At 35.4% G+C, this 16,240-nt stretch overlaps 1 protein-coding gene across 1 annotated transcript; it reads right to left on the bottom strand.

The window, feature by feature from the left end:
• Nucleotides 1-3,143: 3,143 nt before the first annotated feature.
• On the bottom strand, nucleotides 3,144-8,526 carry LOC103929240 (NAC domain-containing protein 21/22). The gene is made up of 3 exons (XM_048569726.1): nucleotides 8,120-8,526; nucleotides 4,780-5,054; nucleotides 3,144-3,812 (listed from the first exon to the last, which is right to left on the bottom strand). The coding sequence occupies exons 1-3, from the start codon at nucleotides 8,283-8,285 to the stop codon at nucleotides 3,297-3,299; spliced, it is 957 nt and encodes a 318-aa protein (XP_048425683.1). The 5' UTR covers nucleotides 8,286-8,526; the 3' UTR covers nucleotides 3,144-3,296.
• Nucleotides 8,527-16,240: the final 7,714 nt, after the last annotated feature.

Below are 16,240 nucleotides of genomic sequence, written 5' to 3'. Positions count from 1 at the left end.
ATGGGAAGTCGAGACATATAAGGCGACGACATAAAACCATTAGACAATTACTCAAGAATGGAACTATTTCCATTGATTATATTAAATCTAAGGAGAATATTGCCGATCCTTTGACAAAAGGCCTATCCAAGGATCAAGTGGCATTTACATCGAGGGGAATGGGTTTAAAGCCAACTCAATGAGTTATAACTTGACGGAAACCTAACCTAGCTAATTGGAGATCCCATGGTCTAGGTTCAATAGGCAAACTAGTTGAGGAAAACTCAAAGTAAACAACACAATCTTTACTCATTCTTATGATGGAAAACAGTGTGTTGCCTGTTAGACGAAAAGGGTGAATAACTATTCTTAATAATGCTAATATCTTATGATTAAGATGAATAGAACAGGATATTCTTCATTAGCATTACCTATATGAGATTGATGTGGGGTCGCATCTTTGAGAATTGGTATGGCTACAATTCTCTAAAGGTCTCATGAAACCAGGATATGTTCAGGACCAAAATGAACACAACCGTATGAATTGACGTGTGTCAAGATGTGATATGTGTGATACTTATTGTTTCGATTTTACTACAAAGAATGATCAGTTCAAGATAGAAAATTCACTGCTTCATTAGGTAAAACCGGTAAGTACTCACTAGAGAAGGTTCAAGTCCAAAAGACACCTATCCCGATGCGTATCATATCTAAGTTCTCTGGAAGTACATTACTAATGTCACTAGTATCTTATTTTCAATTCAAATGTGGGGTATTGCTAAAGTTTGAATAGAAAATGTGGGGTAATGTTGGAACTGTGTTTTCTGTGGGACTTGGAGTCCCACATCGCCCAAACATGTTTCTCATTAAGTCTTTATAAGTGAGTTCACTCACTTATAGTTTGAAAAGAATTGGGCCAAAGCCATGGACCTTGGGCCTTAGAATTGGAGAGTTTGGGTGTATATATTAAATGTCAAAGATGGGCCTTGGGCCTTGGGGCTCTTGGGCTCGGATGGACGAAAAACACAAGTTACGTTTTTGATTTTTTGGATTCGGTTTTTGACAGTTATGATCAGTTTTTGTGAAAGGTTGCATTCAGTTTTCTTTTTACAAAAACTTGATAAGAATGAACGGTTGGAGAAGTTCAACTGATGCCATTATATATATGGCAATAAAACTCAGAAACCAGAATTTAAGTTTTCCAGATTCATTCCTTCATATTTCGCTGAGAACCACACAACCAATTCGCAAAGAATCCAAGTTCGAGTGCAAGAACTTGGATTAGATAGTTGTATCCTGCAAGATAGACGTCCAACGAACTGCTGCACAAGTGTAGGGACGAGTTTCTGTCTTAGGAGATTGCTCTGCAAGCCTCTATCATCAAAGAACAAGTCAGTGATTTGAGTTTCTATATATAATTACACTAAGTGTTTATGTTTTAATATATTGTGTTTGTTGTTGAGTTTTACCATTTGTAATAAAACTGTGCAAATTGTTGTATAATATATGCTTAACGTTTGATTGGTTTACAATGCAAATTTGTGTTAAAGTTGTTTAGCTCGATACACAGTACTTCATTTGACCAAGAACAAATAGATAGTACAAATCTTTTTGGAAGCTAATTAACCTTCAAAGTTGAACAATTTGTGTTAAGTTGTTTAGCTTTTAGTTTATCATGCATATTTTTGCTTTGAACTTTAATTATACTTCTGAAAATACAATGTAAATACCCAAAATTATTTAGTCATGTTGTACATAAACTTCCGGTCATTAAATTATCAATGCGAGCCAAGAGTCCAGTCTTATTGGTCATTTAGCGACTAGAGATTCATAGTGATCATCAGTCCATTCTTAAATTTGATATCAAGAGTTGAAATTAATTATAAACATCTTTTTAATGGACGAAATAGGTCTTTGACAATAACAACATACATGCATATTAAGTTAATTATAAAAAATAAAACAAAAAACTAATAAGTAATGGTATATGCATCGTGCATGTATCTCTTATAACTCAACACAAAGCTAGTGTTTTTATATGTATCATCATCTTCCTCGCTCAGATTCCCTGACGTTTTTATTACCAGAGCCCACAGTCAGTCATAATGTTCCTCGCGAGGAGAAAAATATCCAACGCTGCCTTAAGAATTTTTGTCAGCGAATCCTTGTGCGGAGCTCGCAAGGATTTTGTTCTCTCTCTCTCTCTCTCTCTCTCTCTCTCTCTCTCTCTCTCTCACACACACACACGCACACGTACTGTTTTTAATCCTCATTGGTTTTACAGATAGGAAAGAGACAGTAATAAAACCTAAAATAAGACCGAATCTTTTGGTTGTTAACTGTTATGCTATGTTTGTCAACACACTTAGCTATAAGCTAAAGAGGCAATTCTTTCTTGTAAAAGATAACAAAATTATAAGGAAAAAAAAAGAAAAATCCAAAGGAAGATTAAAGTGTTCCAAGTGTACATTTCATCTTTTAAAAAAATTAATTTTTAGTTTAAGAAAATTTAAATCTCTTAAGATGATGACGACTATTTTGTCATAGAATAGATGGAAACCCCAATTCACAATGACTGGGTACCATCATTACCTACTAATTAAGACAAGAAGATGCTAGCTAGGGAGGTTATATTTTTAGACTATATTTTGTAAATTACACTATGTGATAGTTGATAATTGAATTCTTTATTTAAATCTAATTACCATCAACTGTCACACTATTTGGTCTACAAAATTGGTTTAAGTAGGTAATCTCTTTAGCATTACTCATTAAGACAACAATGTTGATTGCAAAGCTTTTATATATACATGATAAATTTAAATACGAACCAGTAGAAGCAAAATGACGACAAACCAAAATTCGTTATTAAAATCTAACCCTGAAAAGAAAAACACATTCAAATTCCTAACTAGCTTTCAAACCAAAGATGTATCTTTCGTCCCTGGTTTTCATACTTGAATTTTGGATGGACAGTTATGAAATGTCATTGGTGTGATCTCATGATGTTTGAATAAATTCAATCATCTTATCCAACAACAAGAAACTAGCTTCCAATCCCATCCATGGTTTTATGATCTAATTAACCTTAAGATTCCGCAATGGAGGCAAGGGTTACACGTACAATGAAAATGTTAAACTAGAATTGGCAACAAAAAAAGCAGTATACTTAACCAGATGCGAGATTTAATTACTATAGCATGGAGGAAAATACAAGCACGTACATATATTAATTTCTATATAATTTTTAATTTTTGACAACAATCGCTTATCCTTTTTTTCTTCTTTCTGTTTGAATTCTACATGAAATGATGAGATCAGTAGTGGCTCCAAATATTGTTGGGCATACCGACATCAGATAGGTAGTTTTCTGAGCTACTTCCTTCTCCAAAGCTTGGTGATGAGCCATTCAAAGTAGGATAAGTAGTACTTTCCATCTTGGTAAGGTGACTCAAAACAGTTTTTAGCACAATTTTGTCACATGAAAAAGGATCAAGAAAATTGGTCATATTTGGCAACCCTCCAAATGTAGTTGTGTCATTGTTATTATTGTGCTTGGTGGGTATGTTTGGTTGAGAACTAGTGATGTCAGTGTGCGTGAAAAATGGGTTTTGGTTCTGGGAGAACATGGAGAAGCAGGGCACTTGCTCAGACTCTTGGGGCTGAGTCTGAGTTTGTGTCCGAGATTGAGTTTGGCCATCAAAACTGATGTAGGAGTCCATCAAGGCAGGCAGAGTTAAAGTGCTTGTGTCATCGTAACAGCTAATTCCCATGCTGGGTTTGGCGGCTATCTCTCGGTTTTTATGAAACACTCTGCACAAAGCCCAATCTTCCTGCATAGGAAATTATTTTGTTAGTATATGTGAAGCATAAAAAAAAAAAAAAAAAAAAAACCCGAAGTAGGAGCAACTTTTCTATCTGTGGCCGGATAATGTTATATATTCAACTCGAATTATAATACGAATAATTGTAAGTAGGACATATATATCACAATTGTCGCTCACCAGCCCTAATATAGAAAATAATACACCATACAACTTGTGTTTCGGTATCATAAAATTTCTTTAGAATAGATGACAAAGGCATGATTAATACTTGTCAATTAACAATCTGTAGCAGCCACAGTTACAATACTTTAGGCGAAGGGACAAATTAGTCCTTGGACTTTAAATTGCATGAAAGTTGAACATAGATGAAATTAGAATGCATTACAGCTGATGTGAATTAACTATATAAATTGACTTTCCTAAGATGTAAGAAGCCTACATATAATATATGAAGAAGGATCTGCTTAGGTCAGCTAATCTTGCATCTAATTTTCGAGTCGTGACAAGTGGAGAAATATGGGTTTTGGTTGTATATATGAAGAGGAAAAACAAATATTTTCAAAAAAGTCAAAGATCTTATTACAAATAATGGAAATTGTCTTGTAAGATCCCACTTGCTAGTTGCCACCCAATTACCTTTTTAAATTCTAGCAGAATGCTGTTTGGAAATATATATATATATATATATATATATATATGTAAAGACTACATTCTCTGATTATATTAGCTGACCTACTATTGGAGTTGATATGCATTTAATTCTTGTAATATTAGGGTTTTCGTAATATGATTGAAAATGACGCATATGAAGTATAAGAAAGTTGTTATTAGCACTAATTGTTTATAAAAACACAAGGTAAAAATTCAAGAAGTGTACGATGACTCCTAAAATGCCAATAACATCTCAGAGTATTTTGATTATAATGGTCAAAATTTGAGAAGGAAAATGAAATGAAGGATCGATGTAGTATACCTTGAGCGAAGAGATTTTAGGAGGACCTAGGGGACCTTCAACCCGAAACTCATGCATGACCCAATCGGATTTTCTGCCTTTGGGAGCTCGACCCTGGTAGAAAACCAAGGTTTTTCTCATCCCAACAAGGCTTCCTTTGCGAAGGATCGGTCTATCTTTTCCTGTGGCCTTCCAATACCCCGTTGCAGTTGCACGGTTTGTTCGAAGCCCTGTTGCATATTTACGATCACGCTGACTGTAGAAGTACCATTCTTTTCCTCCCACACAAGCACTTTCTGCAAAAATTATCGCTTAATGAGTCACCAACACTGTTATTTGAACCACATTTCTAAGAGAGATCGACGTAACGGATCACATGGGTGAGAACCCCCTTTATTAGATAAGTTATATATGATTGTAAATGTGATAGAACGCACAAGCGGTAAAACAACCTCAAAATCCTAAGCTCTGAGACAAACGACATCATGCAACAAAGAGACCATAACCCTAAACGCAGAACTCTGAGACAAACAACAACATGCCACATTTATTATTTTATTAATGGGTTAAAACTTAAAGAGTATAATAGTTGAGGGAACAATTATAAAACATAGCTAGAGGGTTTTCATAATGGGTAACGTTATGTAAACCAAATTTTGAAACCAAATGATGTAATACCCGTAGGAAATAAGCAACACATTAATTAACACTTAAATAATAATCCAATCATCAACAACTAAATAATATATTTTAAAAAATTTAGTTTAAAAACTTGGTATACCTAATATTACCAATTCAAACATGCACTGAATTTTTCCTTGCCATGCATCAATAAATTTTTAAATAATATATATGATATTTATTTATATCTGTATGTATTTTTGTATGTATACATTCTTGCCATATATTGGTATATTTTTCAGATCAAATCTGGTTTATTCCAGTTTCAATTAAATTAATATGCATTATATGCAGTGATGTCAACCGAAGACTTCTTGATAGCCAGCACATGGCGACAAAAAAGCAAATGGTGGTGACTCATCATCATCCATGGCCAAAATAGCTGAACTACATCCAACTATTATGCAGTTGATGAGGGGTCGGTATCCAAGTCTTAAGAGAAAATTATTGAACATAAAATGGCAATTGACCAAGTCACCGCAAGGTTTTTTCGTTTTCTCTTTTGTGTAATTCACAAAAGGTTTCTTTGCTTTAAAGTGTGAGTTAAGTGTAAGTTGATTGTGAATCATGCATGGGTAAGAATTATAATTCTTTTTTTAATGTATGTATTGGCGTCTTGTCCTTGAGAACTTAAAATCAAAACCACCTTTACATATATGAGCGACTATGTGCACAGCAGATTTTTACATATATATAAGCAATCGTTAATTGTTGATACATGTATATAAAGTGGAACGACCAATAATTATGAATTGAAAACTGTTACTAAGAGAACTTCTATCACATAACTGTTTTGCTAGAATTAAAGTTATAAAATAAATAAAAGGAGATATGACTAGAGGAAGATGGTGAGCCTTAAGCCTTCAAATGGCTTCGGTGAGGATGAGAAAACGAAAGTTTAATTCCTTCCAACCTGGTTGAATACACGTGTGTGGATACAACGGGATGAAAACTAGACTTTGGGGTTTGCTTTGTTATATATCACAATCACTATCATAACTTTTGGTTAGGAAATACCAAGAAAGTCCATTTCTTCAAAAGAAATGATTAAGAAATTTTTGTATTATACACAAAATAAGTAAAGATAGGACCATGGGAAATGAATTTGCCTATACATTTGGGAGATTCCGGCCGATCCAAACCAGCCTATTTGGGAGCTTCCGGACGATTCAAATCAGCCTATTCTGTAACTTGCGAGAGAGAGAGAGAGAGAGAGAGAGATAGAGATGTTAAAAATGTTTGTTGTATACGCACGTAGACGGCTGACAGATGTCGATAAGTGGGAATTCTAAAAGTGGGCCATACATCTATCAAGCATGGTTCAAATTAAGTTGTCTGCCCGCATTTGAATGACCAAAGTGTGCTAAAATTTGACAGATGAACCATACATCGTAAGTCTTCGTGAAAGATAGGACTCAGTTCTACAAAACCTCATTACTAAAGTAATTATTCAAATGTTTTTCATTAATCATCACTTTCTCTAATGTTTTCACTAATCATCATTTTATATAATTGTTCCTGAAAATAAAATCATTTCTACAATTGTAGAAATTTTTTTTTGTAGTGGTACAAAAGAGGATCAAATTGTTAAACTTGGTGAATTAGCTTCAATGATGAGGATGGATATTGAAATGAGTTAGGATTAGGCTATCTCAAAATTTGATTTCCTCCATTATACGTAACCAAAATAAAAAAAAAAAAAAAAAAAAAAAAAAATAGTCAAATTATTGCCATAATTAACTAAAGCATAGTTTATAATGATTCACTACAAATGTGATTTGCTACCTAACTAGATCAGGATACTACAAAAAAGGAGTGATACCTTAGCACACATAAGGTTTATTATCAGGACATCTTTTTAAATTTTTTTTTTTAATCTTAAATCTATTGTTCTATCCGAAGATTAAAAGCGGCTTACATTGCACGAACGATAACTAATTATATAAATCTAAAATTACTGTTTTCTTAATCCAGCAAACCCTAAAAGAAAATGGAAAGCTAAAAGTCAATAATTATATATAAGACTAAGGAAAAAAAGAAAAGAATAGGAAAATAATGCCTAGAATTCGTTAAGCAACTTGTAGTATTAATTGTATGCTAATTAATCACAATAATTGCGAGAACATGCTAATATATCAGCATCACTTTCCAATCCGTCACATATCATTGGTCCACTCCTATATCACTATATTGGTAGAGGCCATGACACAAAAATCAACCATTTTTTACTGACTAAACACAAGTCGCATTTGGTTTTATCAATTACAAAATTGTGGCAGACCAGCTGCAAGAACACAACACTTTGAACAACTCTAGCCAGTCCGGTTGCTATCACTACCTCACCCACAAATTTGGGCACAAACACAGCAAAGAAAATAGTATTTTTGAGTTGCCAAATAGCTATAAGTATAGATATTTTCTAGAAAAACATTTTCAAACAGAAAGAGAGCTGAAAACAGCACTCTCCTTTTCCTGGTTATTAACAATTATAAACTTATAATGAGGTTGTTAATATTTATGCATACGGGAATTACTGAACTTAAAAACTTAAATGGCAATTGAAATTTTGCATGATCGCTATATATATATAACTTCACGCAGAAGAAATGAATATAACATGTGATCATATATGTATATATGTATCTATGTGTATATGTGTATAAGTGACAATCAACCTTACCAGGAATATCCCAAGGCTCACACTTGTTGAGGTCAACTTCAATCATAAGGGTTGAATCAGACTGAGTCACCTTCTTCATCAAATAGTCACACACAAGCTCTTCATCTCTTGGATGGAACCTGAACCCTGGTGGCAAATTTGCCTCCACCATGCTTATGTTGCTCATTTTCTCCACAGAGAGAGAGAGAGAGAGAGAGGGAGAGAGGGAGAGAGAGAGAGAGAGAGAGAGAGAGAGAGAGAGGGAGGACAGAGCAGGGAGAATATTTTGTTGGGAGAGATCCCAATTCTCAGACGAAGAAGGCCAAGTGGGAGGTATATATATATATATATGAAAACTAATAAGAGGGGAAGGCAAAGCGGGGATTAAGTCAAATAGTAATTCCGTGTAAAAATTAAAATTATTAGGGTTTGAATAGCACAATCCATCCTTTAGGGGTAGAGGGGACTAATTTAATATTGCCTACGTACATATCAGTGCCAACCTGCTGATGTGCACATTTATAATGGGGGTGGGGTTGGGGGAAATTCAGTAGAGTAGTTTTTGGTCTTCTACCCTTTCCATCTTCTATGGAATTACTTTATTATTATTATTTTGTTTATTTTCAGAATTGTGATTGATATTTTAAAATTTTAATTGTGCACTTTAAACTCTCTCAATTAAGAAAAAAAAAAAGGGGTAAATTACACAAAACTACTTCAATTATTGGTCTTACGACACTATCATACCTCATCTTTTAAAATTGATAATGTCATACCTCATCTTTAGATTTTGGTACAATGTTACACCTTCCGTTAGCTTGGCCGTGAATTTCTCTGTTAAATGTTGACATGGCTTGATTCGGGGCCCACTTTCTATTAAAAATTTAATAAAATATTAAAAAATAATAATTTACCCTTAAAAAAATAAAATAAAAAATAAAAAACCAAAACACCCATCTTCCCCGACCCTTTTCCTTTCCCTCTAACCCAAATCCAAAACCCAGATCCCTTCTTCTTCCCTTTCCCTGTAACCCCCAACCCCTTCCCCACCCACGCCAACATCCCCCTCTCCCAAAATCGATAATCAAAACTACTACTGCCTTTACTCATCGGAGTCATCGGAGTTGATTGATCCAAGGCAGCGGCGATCGAGTGGTAATTCCTGGAGACGAAATGAGGGAAGGTGCGATGGTCAGAGGAGGCTCCGAATTTCCTGCGAGTCTGCTTTGATTTACCGTACAAGCTGACGAAATCGACGACGAAGAGTCTGTTCTGGAGCGGCCGGGTGGCGGAGGAGCGGCCATTGCTGGAGCAGTGAAAAAGCTGAGCAATCGGTGTGAGCCATTGCAGGAAACAGGCGCAAAGAGAGAAAGCGATGAGTGAGAGAGAGGAGTAGGGGGGATGAGTTTAAAGAGAGAAAGTGTGATGAGAAAGAAGGAGGAGTTTTTGGAGAGTGAGAAATGTGGTGGTGGAGTGGATGAGGAGGGGATGAGATAAATGGATGAGTGAGAAATGTGTGATGAGAAAGAAGGCAATAGTTTTGATTATTGACTGACGGGGGGAGATGTTGGCGTGGGTAGGGAAGGGGTTGGGGGTTGCAGGGAAATGGATCTATGTTTTGGATGCAGGGAAGGGGAAGATGGGCGTTTAGTTTTTTTTTTTTTTTTTTTTAATATTGTATTAAATTTTTAATAGAAAGTGGGCTCCGAATCAAGTCATGTCAGCATTTAACTGAGAAATTCACGGATAAGCTAACAGAGGTATAATATTGGACCAAATTCTAAAGATGAGGTATGACATTGTCAATTTTAAAAGATGCGGTAAAGGAGTATCGTAAGACCAATAGTTGAGGTAGTTTTTTGTTATTTACCCAAAAAAAAAAATCCTCATATAAGAAGTGCACAATTAGGCTTTAGGAGTACCAATACTTGTTTGCTTCATTTTTTATGATTTTTTATATATTCGATATATATTATCTTTACTAAAGGGAATATTTTTGCTCACAACCCTCAAGTGATGATGATGATCACCACCCTATTAGTCACAGTTAAATGAGTCTAAATTTTGAGATCTATGTAGTGGATAAACACAAATTTCAAAATTTAAACTCATTCAAGCGTGATAAATAGAATGGTGTGGTGAGCATTACCACTATTTGAGGGGGTGAGCTAAAATGCATCCCACTAAAGGGTGGGAGAATGTGCAAAACCTCACAATAGGATTCAATTTGGTATATTACATGACTAGCTTTAGTTAAGTTTTGGGGATGATCAGAGCTTGGAAAGCTCTAGCTTTCTTATTTGTGGAGTCCGGCCAATCCACGATCTGAAATCAGGTCGACTCGACCCATAACCCAATACCCGGCCCAACCCAGCTGCTAGGCCCAATACAATAACTCGGACCAAACCTTTGGGCCATGTAATTCATTAACCCATGCCCAACCCAACAACCCAAAGCCCATATTCGACCCGATCCGGACCTAATCCCAGTTCCCTGGGCCGGCACATTGGTGTGCATCATGGCAAGTGTATGGAGCCCACGAGCCTCTGCCGGAGGTATTATGCTTCGTCGCCGTCCACAGCAGCAGTAGCGAATTTTCTGACAACCCATCTCGGCGCGTGAAGGAACCCGAGGTCCCTCCTTAGGTTTTCCAACGTGTCGAATCCAAATCCGTTGTTCGTTTTCTCAAATTCAATCGTTTTAGTAGAGTTTTACTAAATGGTCTCAAATTGTGTTTAGGTGCGTCGATGGGAAGCGATCCATCCTGGCTAGTTTAAATGGTTCCTGGGCAATGGAAAATCTATGAGTGGACCCCTTCTTAACTTGCATGTTTTTATAAAATATTACGCTTGCATTCACGAAAAGCATGATTTCATGATTTAACGTTTTATGCATTATTTATGATATATCGAATTTACGTTTTACGAAAGGATATGAATTATTGGATTTTCGTATATGAAATTCTACGGATTTACGAATATGTTTCATTATGGATTAATGAGATGATGCTTTGAGCTTTTGAGCTCTGGTGATTTGATATGAGATTTTGAAATATGTTTTCGGTGCTTATCTAGTGGCTTATCATACAACACATACACACAACCGAGTATGTAGACGTCTATGGCCATAGAACATAGTTGATGAGATCTATGACATACTCCCAGCTTCACTAGCCCAGGGCTAGTGTCGGTGTGTTATGTGTTTGTGTGTGTGTGTGTGTGTGTGTATATATATGTATGTGTATGTATATTTCTTCTTTGGCGTAACCCAGAGTCATATAGTTTCACCTTCGGGTAACAGACCCCTATTTTCTTCACTAGCGTAACCTGGTGTCGTACAACTTCACCTTTGGTGATGGTTATGCCTTCGAGCCACTATGATACCCCTAGTTGAGTACATCATGAATGTGATTTATGGATGTTTATGGATTTGCCTTCGGGTGACGATATTGCCATTATTGAGCATCGATTTACACATACATGTTTTACGAATGTTTTTTTATAGCATGCTAGAGTTTTCAGAAAACCTACTATGTTGTACTATATATGTGTTTTCAAAACAAGGGGTTAGTATTTTCAGAAAGAAAATGGTTTTCTTATTATTAGTATTATTATTGTAAACTTTGGTCCACTCACCCTTTGTTTTGCGCCCCCTTCAGGAGTTAGAATCGGGGCGCACTATCCCGGCGTCAGGACACCTCTGCATAGGTATCTTCAAGTCTTCTCAATGTAGGACCCACTTTCTTTGTAATCTCAGTTATTTCATAATAATCCTTTCACATATTTTGATTAGTTGTATGCTCTGAATACGTTTCCACATTAGCATAATTCTTCTAATTACATATTTTGTCTGCATGCATGTTTAAAATGGCTTCATCACCTTCGGGCATCGGCCAGCATGTGCCTACCCTGATATTTGAGATATCAGGGTCGGGGCGTGTCAATCATTTTCTCTCTAAAATTGATATTTATGAGCTGTTTTAGATTAGTGAAAGATTTATTTGGAGATTGTTTGCTTTTGTTGATTGGCCCTTTTGGGAAATGAATAGATTTCTGTGCTTGTAGATTGCAGATTAGGGATTTCTTCCTCAAATCATCATTTTCTTCCCTAAATTTGAAATCCCATTCAAAACCCATATGGGTCAAAACCAATTTGCAGTCCAATTTTTTTTTTCAGATGTCGAAGAAAATCAATTATGAAAAACTAAAGACACCCTTTTTTTTGTTGCAATCTCTCTCTCTCCTCCCCTGATGCATGCCTGCTCCCTTTAAGTTAAAAAAAAAAAAATCCCAAATTTGTTATCTGTAACAATACATGCAATGATATCGGTTTTGTTGTGGACGTGCATCGTGTAATTAACGGGAATATATGGGGCCTAGATTCTAGAAATCCCTTGAAGATCTTTAGTTTACAAATCTTTGACCTAAACCTAGATTTTGGAAATCCCATTAAAAATCATCTATTTCTAGTGACATGCACATGATATGCTCACATATCTAAGCCAACCCAAAAATCCAGAGCTCACAAACTCTATCTTTGGAATCAGAAAAAATGATGTCATCACCTGTGACGTCACCACCATATACACTATATGCACTCCACATGCACATCATATGCACAGAATTGAAGATCGAGCAACAAGCTGTTTTTCGCATTAATAAGAAACTTTAACGGGGACCTATTGGTATAGTGGATACAAATAAAACATAATTGTTAAATATAAAAGGTTACTGTGGCAGTTTGAAATGTCTTGTTAAGTATATCAACCACCGCTTAACCATGCACGTGGAAAACATAATACTCGTTGTCATTATCTCATGGACACGCATGACCCTTAATGTCCTCTAAGTTTTTCCTCAATTTTGTTTTTCGTTGAGACCAACTAGGTTGTCGTCATACTCGCTAAATTTCGGGGCCCAACATATGTGAATTATAACTAGTGAACATTCCTACTTCTCATATTAAATTGTAGTCATGCACACCATATGTACACCACATGCACATTATGGAAAAAAATTCACAAATTTTTGCAGTTGAACACTTGAACAGAAATTGTTCCATTCCAGTTTTGTAGTACGTCAAAAAGTAAAGTTTATTCCACAATCCATAGGCCCCAACATGAAACACAAACCCTAATTTAACTTCTAAGTATTAATTCATCTTACAAGCAACCCATTTATTCCATAAATCATTGATGTAGAAACTTGGAACTAAAATAACAAAACCCACAAACAAATGAAAATTTCCAGAACACATTCTGAGCCCTCTATTCCCTATCCCTCTTTTCTTCGACTTCCCATCTCTACAAATCACAAAACCAATTGAAAAAACAAGTAATTAGATGCAGAAATGGAGACGATGACCGAGTTAGAGAGAGAGAGAGACAGACTAGATGGTTGTGGAAATATGGCTGCCAAAGCTTCACTTACTAGAAAAATCTAGTGCAAAGGTCATATCTTTAAGAATCAAACACTGATGCAAACTAGAAACCCTCACTTTGAAGCTTCACTATCGACTTCCCTCACTTCAAAATCTAAGCTCAACTCAAAAACTCAGAGCTCACAGAGCTCTCACGGCATCCATCTCTTCCAAATGAGAAAAATGATACAATGAGCTGAGGGTTTTTAGTATTTATATGTGGGTATTTTAGTAATTTCAGTTTTGTGCATGGTGTGCATGGCCGGTTTGTCCTATTTTTGTCCCAATTAAGAAAACGGGTCATTTTTATTTATTTCCCATGAATCTATGGTGGAAGAATTTTTCACTTTTCCTTTTTTTAACCCAATACCAAACCTAGCCATATAGTTGACATATTTGAGAAACCAAATAAAACCTAAAATAAATTGGTAATAAGGTAAATAGTCTAATTTCTTATAAGTATATGTAAAGTCTTTTAACATTTTATTTGGAACGTCATTCTATGTCTTCATACATTTTCCTCATGTGTGGTGAAACTAAAGTCAAACGCATGAACAACACATATCAAATATGGTGACAAATCCAACAGACCTAATCCCATTGGGTTTGACAAAACCATCAAAATTTAATTTTTGTACCAATTTGGACGAGGAGGAATCCTACCAATTTGACGGGTATCCTTTTGCTTCATCTTTCGAGTTTGAATATTTGTTAGCTTTTCAGAAATCGGTTAAAATTTTCTTAGGATCAAGTACTAGTGTTATTTCAAATTGGTTTGAACATTTTTAAACATTCCAAACGAGTATCTAACTTATTAAAAATGTCACATTCGTTAAACCCCACTTAATTCTGCATTAAATGTACATGTGGTAACCATGGGTCTCACATTTTAACTTACATGGATACTAAATAATAATAAAACTAACTTCAAAAAAGACATAAAGATAAAATCAAAATAAATAAACAAATTCAAATCAAATGGAAAACAAAAATGAAGATCAGAAAATATAAAAGCCCCGCCACCTCCAAGCTCAACCTATGACCACCGATACCCCATCCCAATCTTTATATTCAAAACTCACCAAGTCGGTATATCATGGTCAACATTAATATAGTTGCCTCAAAATCTAAATTTCAAACATAGATTATATAATATGGAACCCAATGATCAAACATGTGTTAAATTGAATTGAAAATGGACACACCAAATTGAAATTACATCAGAAAAGCAATCTCTAATAAAGAAGAGGGTTAAGAATTCAGATAGCTTAAGAAGGAGCTTGTTTTTGCTCATGTGATTTCCCCTTTCACCGATTCTTGGCTCGTAGAACTTCCTCTTTTTGTCTGTGTGTGTGTGTGTGTGCAGTGAAGATGGCGGTGACTGCATCATGACATTCCATAGCATTTTAGCAACCTCCATGACCTTCTTCTTGATGTTGGTGGCTTGAGTTATAGGGTGGAGTTAGTGGTTGTGCGTTGGGTTTGGAGGTGATGGTCTGGTGGGGGTGGTGGTGACCGTTAGTTGGTGGAGGTCATGCTTCTATGCCCTTCTATTGATTTTATACACAAAGTGAGCCTTGGTTAATTTAAGAGAAATTTAACAGGGACTTAACGAATATGACATTTTCAATAGGTTGGGTACTTGTTTAAAATGTTTAAAAAGGTTGAAACCAATTTGGAATGACACTAAAAAGTTTGGAGAGTTTAGGTACTTAATCCTATTTCTTAATATGTAAGAATGCTTCTAGTGTATTATGTATTTTTTGTTCAGAGAAAGCTTTATTTCCTTTTTTTTTTTAAGACATTCGATATTTATCCATCTTAAGGGATGGTGGAGTGAGGTAAACCTCAAAATGAGCCAGCCATGATAAATTAGTTCAAATTCGTTTTGCCTAGAATCGAACGTGAAATATCTCACTTACAAATGAAAAAGAATATCATTAGTTCGAAATACTAAACTTTGTTTCTTTTTTATATTTTTTAACAGGTAATGAAGATATTTTCTATGAAGAATTTTCTCAAGTACTTGCCAAGTAACAAGGTTTAAATATGGATGAGGAATGTCATCGCTAAATTGATTAAGTAATTGCCAAACTTTACGAGTGTGATTACATTTAAGAAATAGATGATTCAATTTTTTTTTCTAAAAAACCAAAATGGAAAAAGAGTCATTAATAAAACTTCATGAGTCGTCAAAGATGTGATATGTATAAAGACAAAAATCTCAGCATGACTGTAAAAACAATAACCTGAAATGCTAAATTACATTGGACAACATTCATATACGTAGCCAAACTTGAACCAACGAACCCCAAAAAGAGCCAAAACGCTAAATAAACCTTAACCCTAACTCATAATTTCCACCGCTTTCTTGAGCACCCACATGCCCAATATTATGTTGTAAATTGAATTAGCTCTACAGTTTCCAGGTTTGACATGTACAACTGTTGAAATACACATTTAATTGGTCACAACTCATTGCCCACTGAATGGGCCCTTGGTCAAACACTTTACCAGGATGTCCATTTAGCAACTTTTGCACATATTCATGCCCCGATGAAATTGAATTATGGCATGGAGTCTTTGGATTGGCGCCAAAATAAAATGTCATTCCTTTTGGAGTAGTGCAACTTTCTTTGGGGTGAAAATAACATCAATGGACAAAATGCCCAGTTTGTCGACCATTTTCTTTAGCAAAACAGCAGATTTGAAAGACCAATTCAA

Source organism: the organism of the source record quoted next, unplaced genomic scaffold (genome assembly GCF_019419815.1).
Source record: "Pyrus x bretschneideri cultivar Hongxiangsu unplaced genomic scaffold, Pyrus_bretschneideri_v1 Contig50, whole genome shotgun sequence".
NCBI classification, from domain to species: domain Eukaryota; kingdom Viridiplantae; phylum Streptophyta; class Magnoliopsida; order Rosales; family Rosaceae; genus Pyrus; species Pyrus x bretschneideri.
Note: the sequence above shows the minus strand (reverse complement) of the source record. Positions and strands in the feature narration are given on the sequence as shown.

Bases quoted from the DNA above. Each gene is read 5' to 3' on its own strand.
- LOC103929240 (XM_048569726.1), bottom strand. From the start codon at position 8,285: ATGAGCAACATAAGCATGGTGGAGGCAAATTTGCCACCAGGGTTCAGG. The intron at 5,055-8,119 runs GTAAGGTTGATT...TAATTTTTGCAG, and splicing joins TGAGCCTTGGGATATTCCTG to AAAGTGCTTGTGTGGGAGGA. The intron at 3,813-4,779 runs GTATACTACATC...TTTCCTATGCAG, and splicing joins CTAAAATCTCTTCGCTCAAG to GAAGATTGGGCTTTGTGCAG.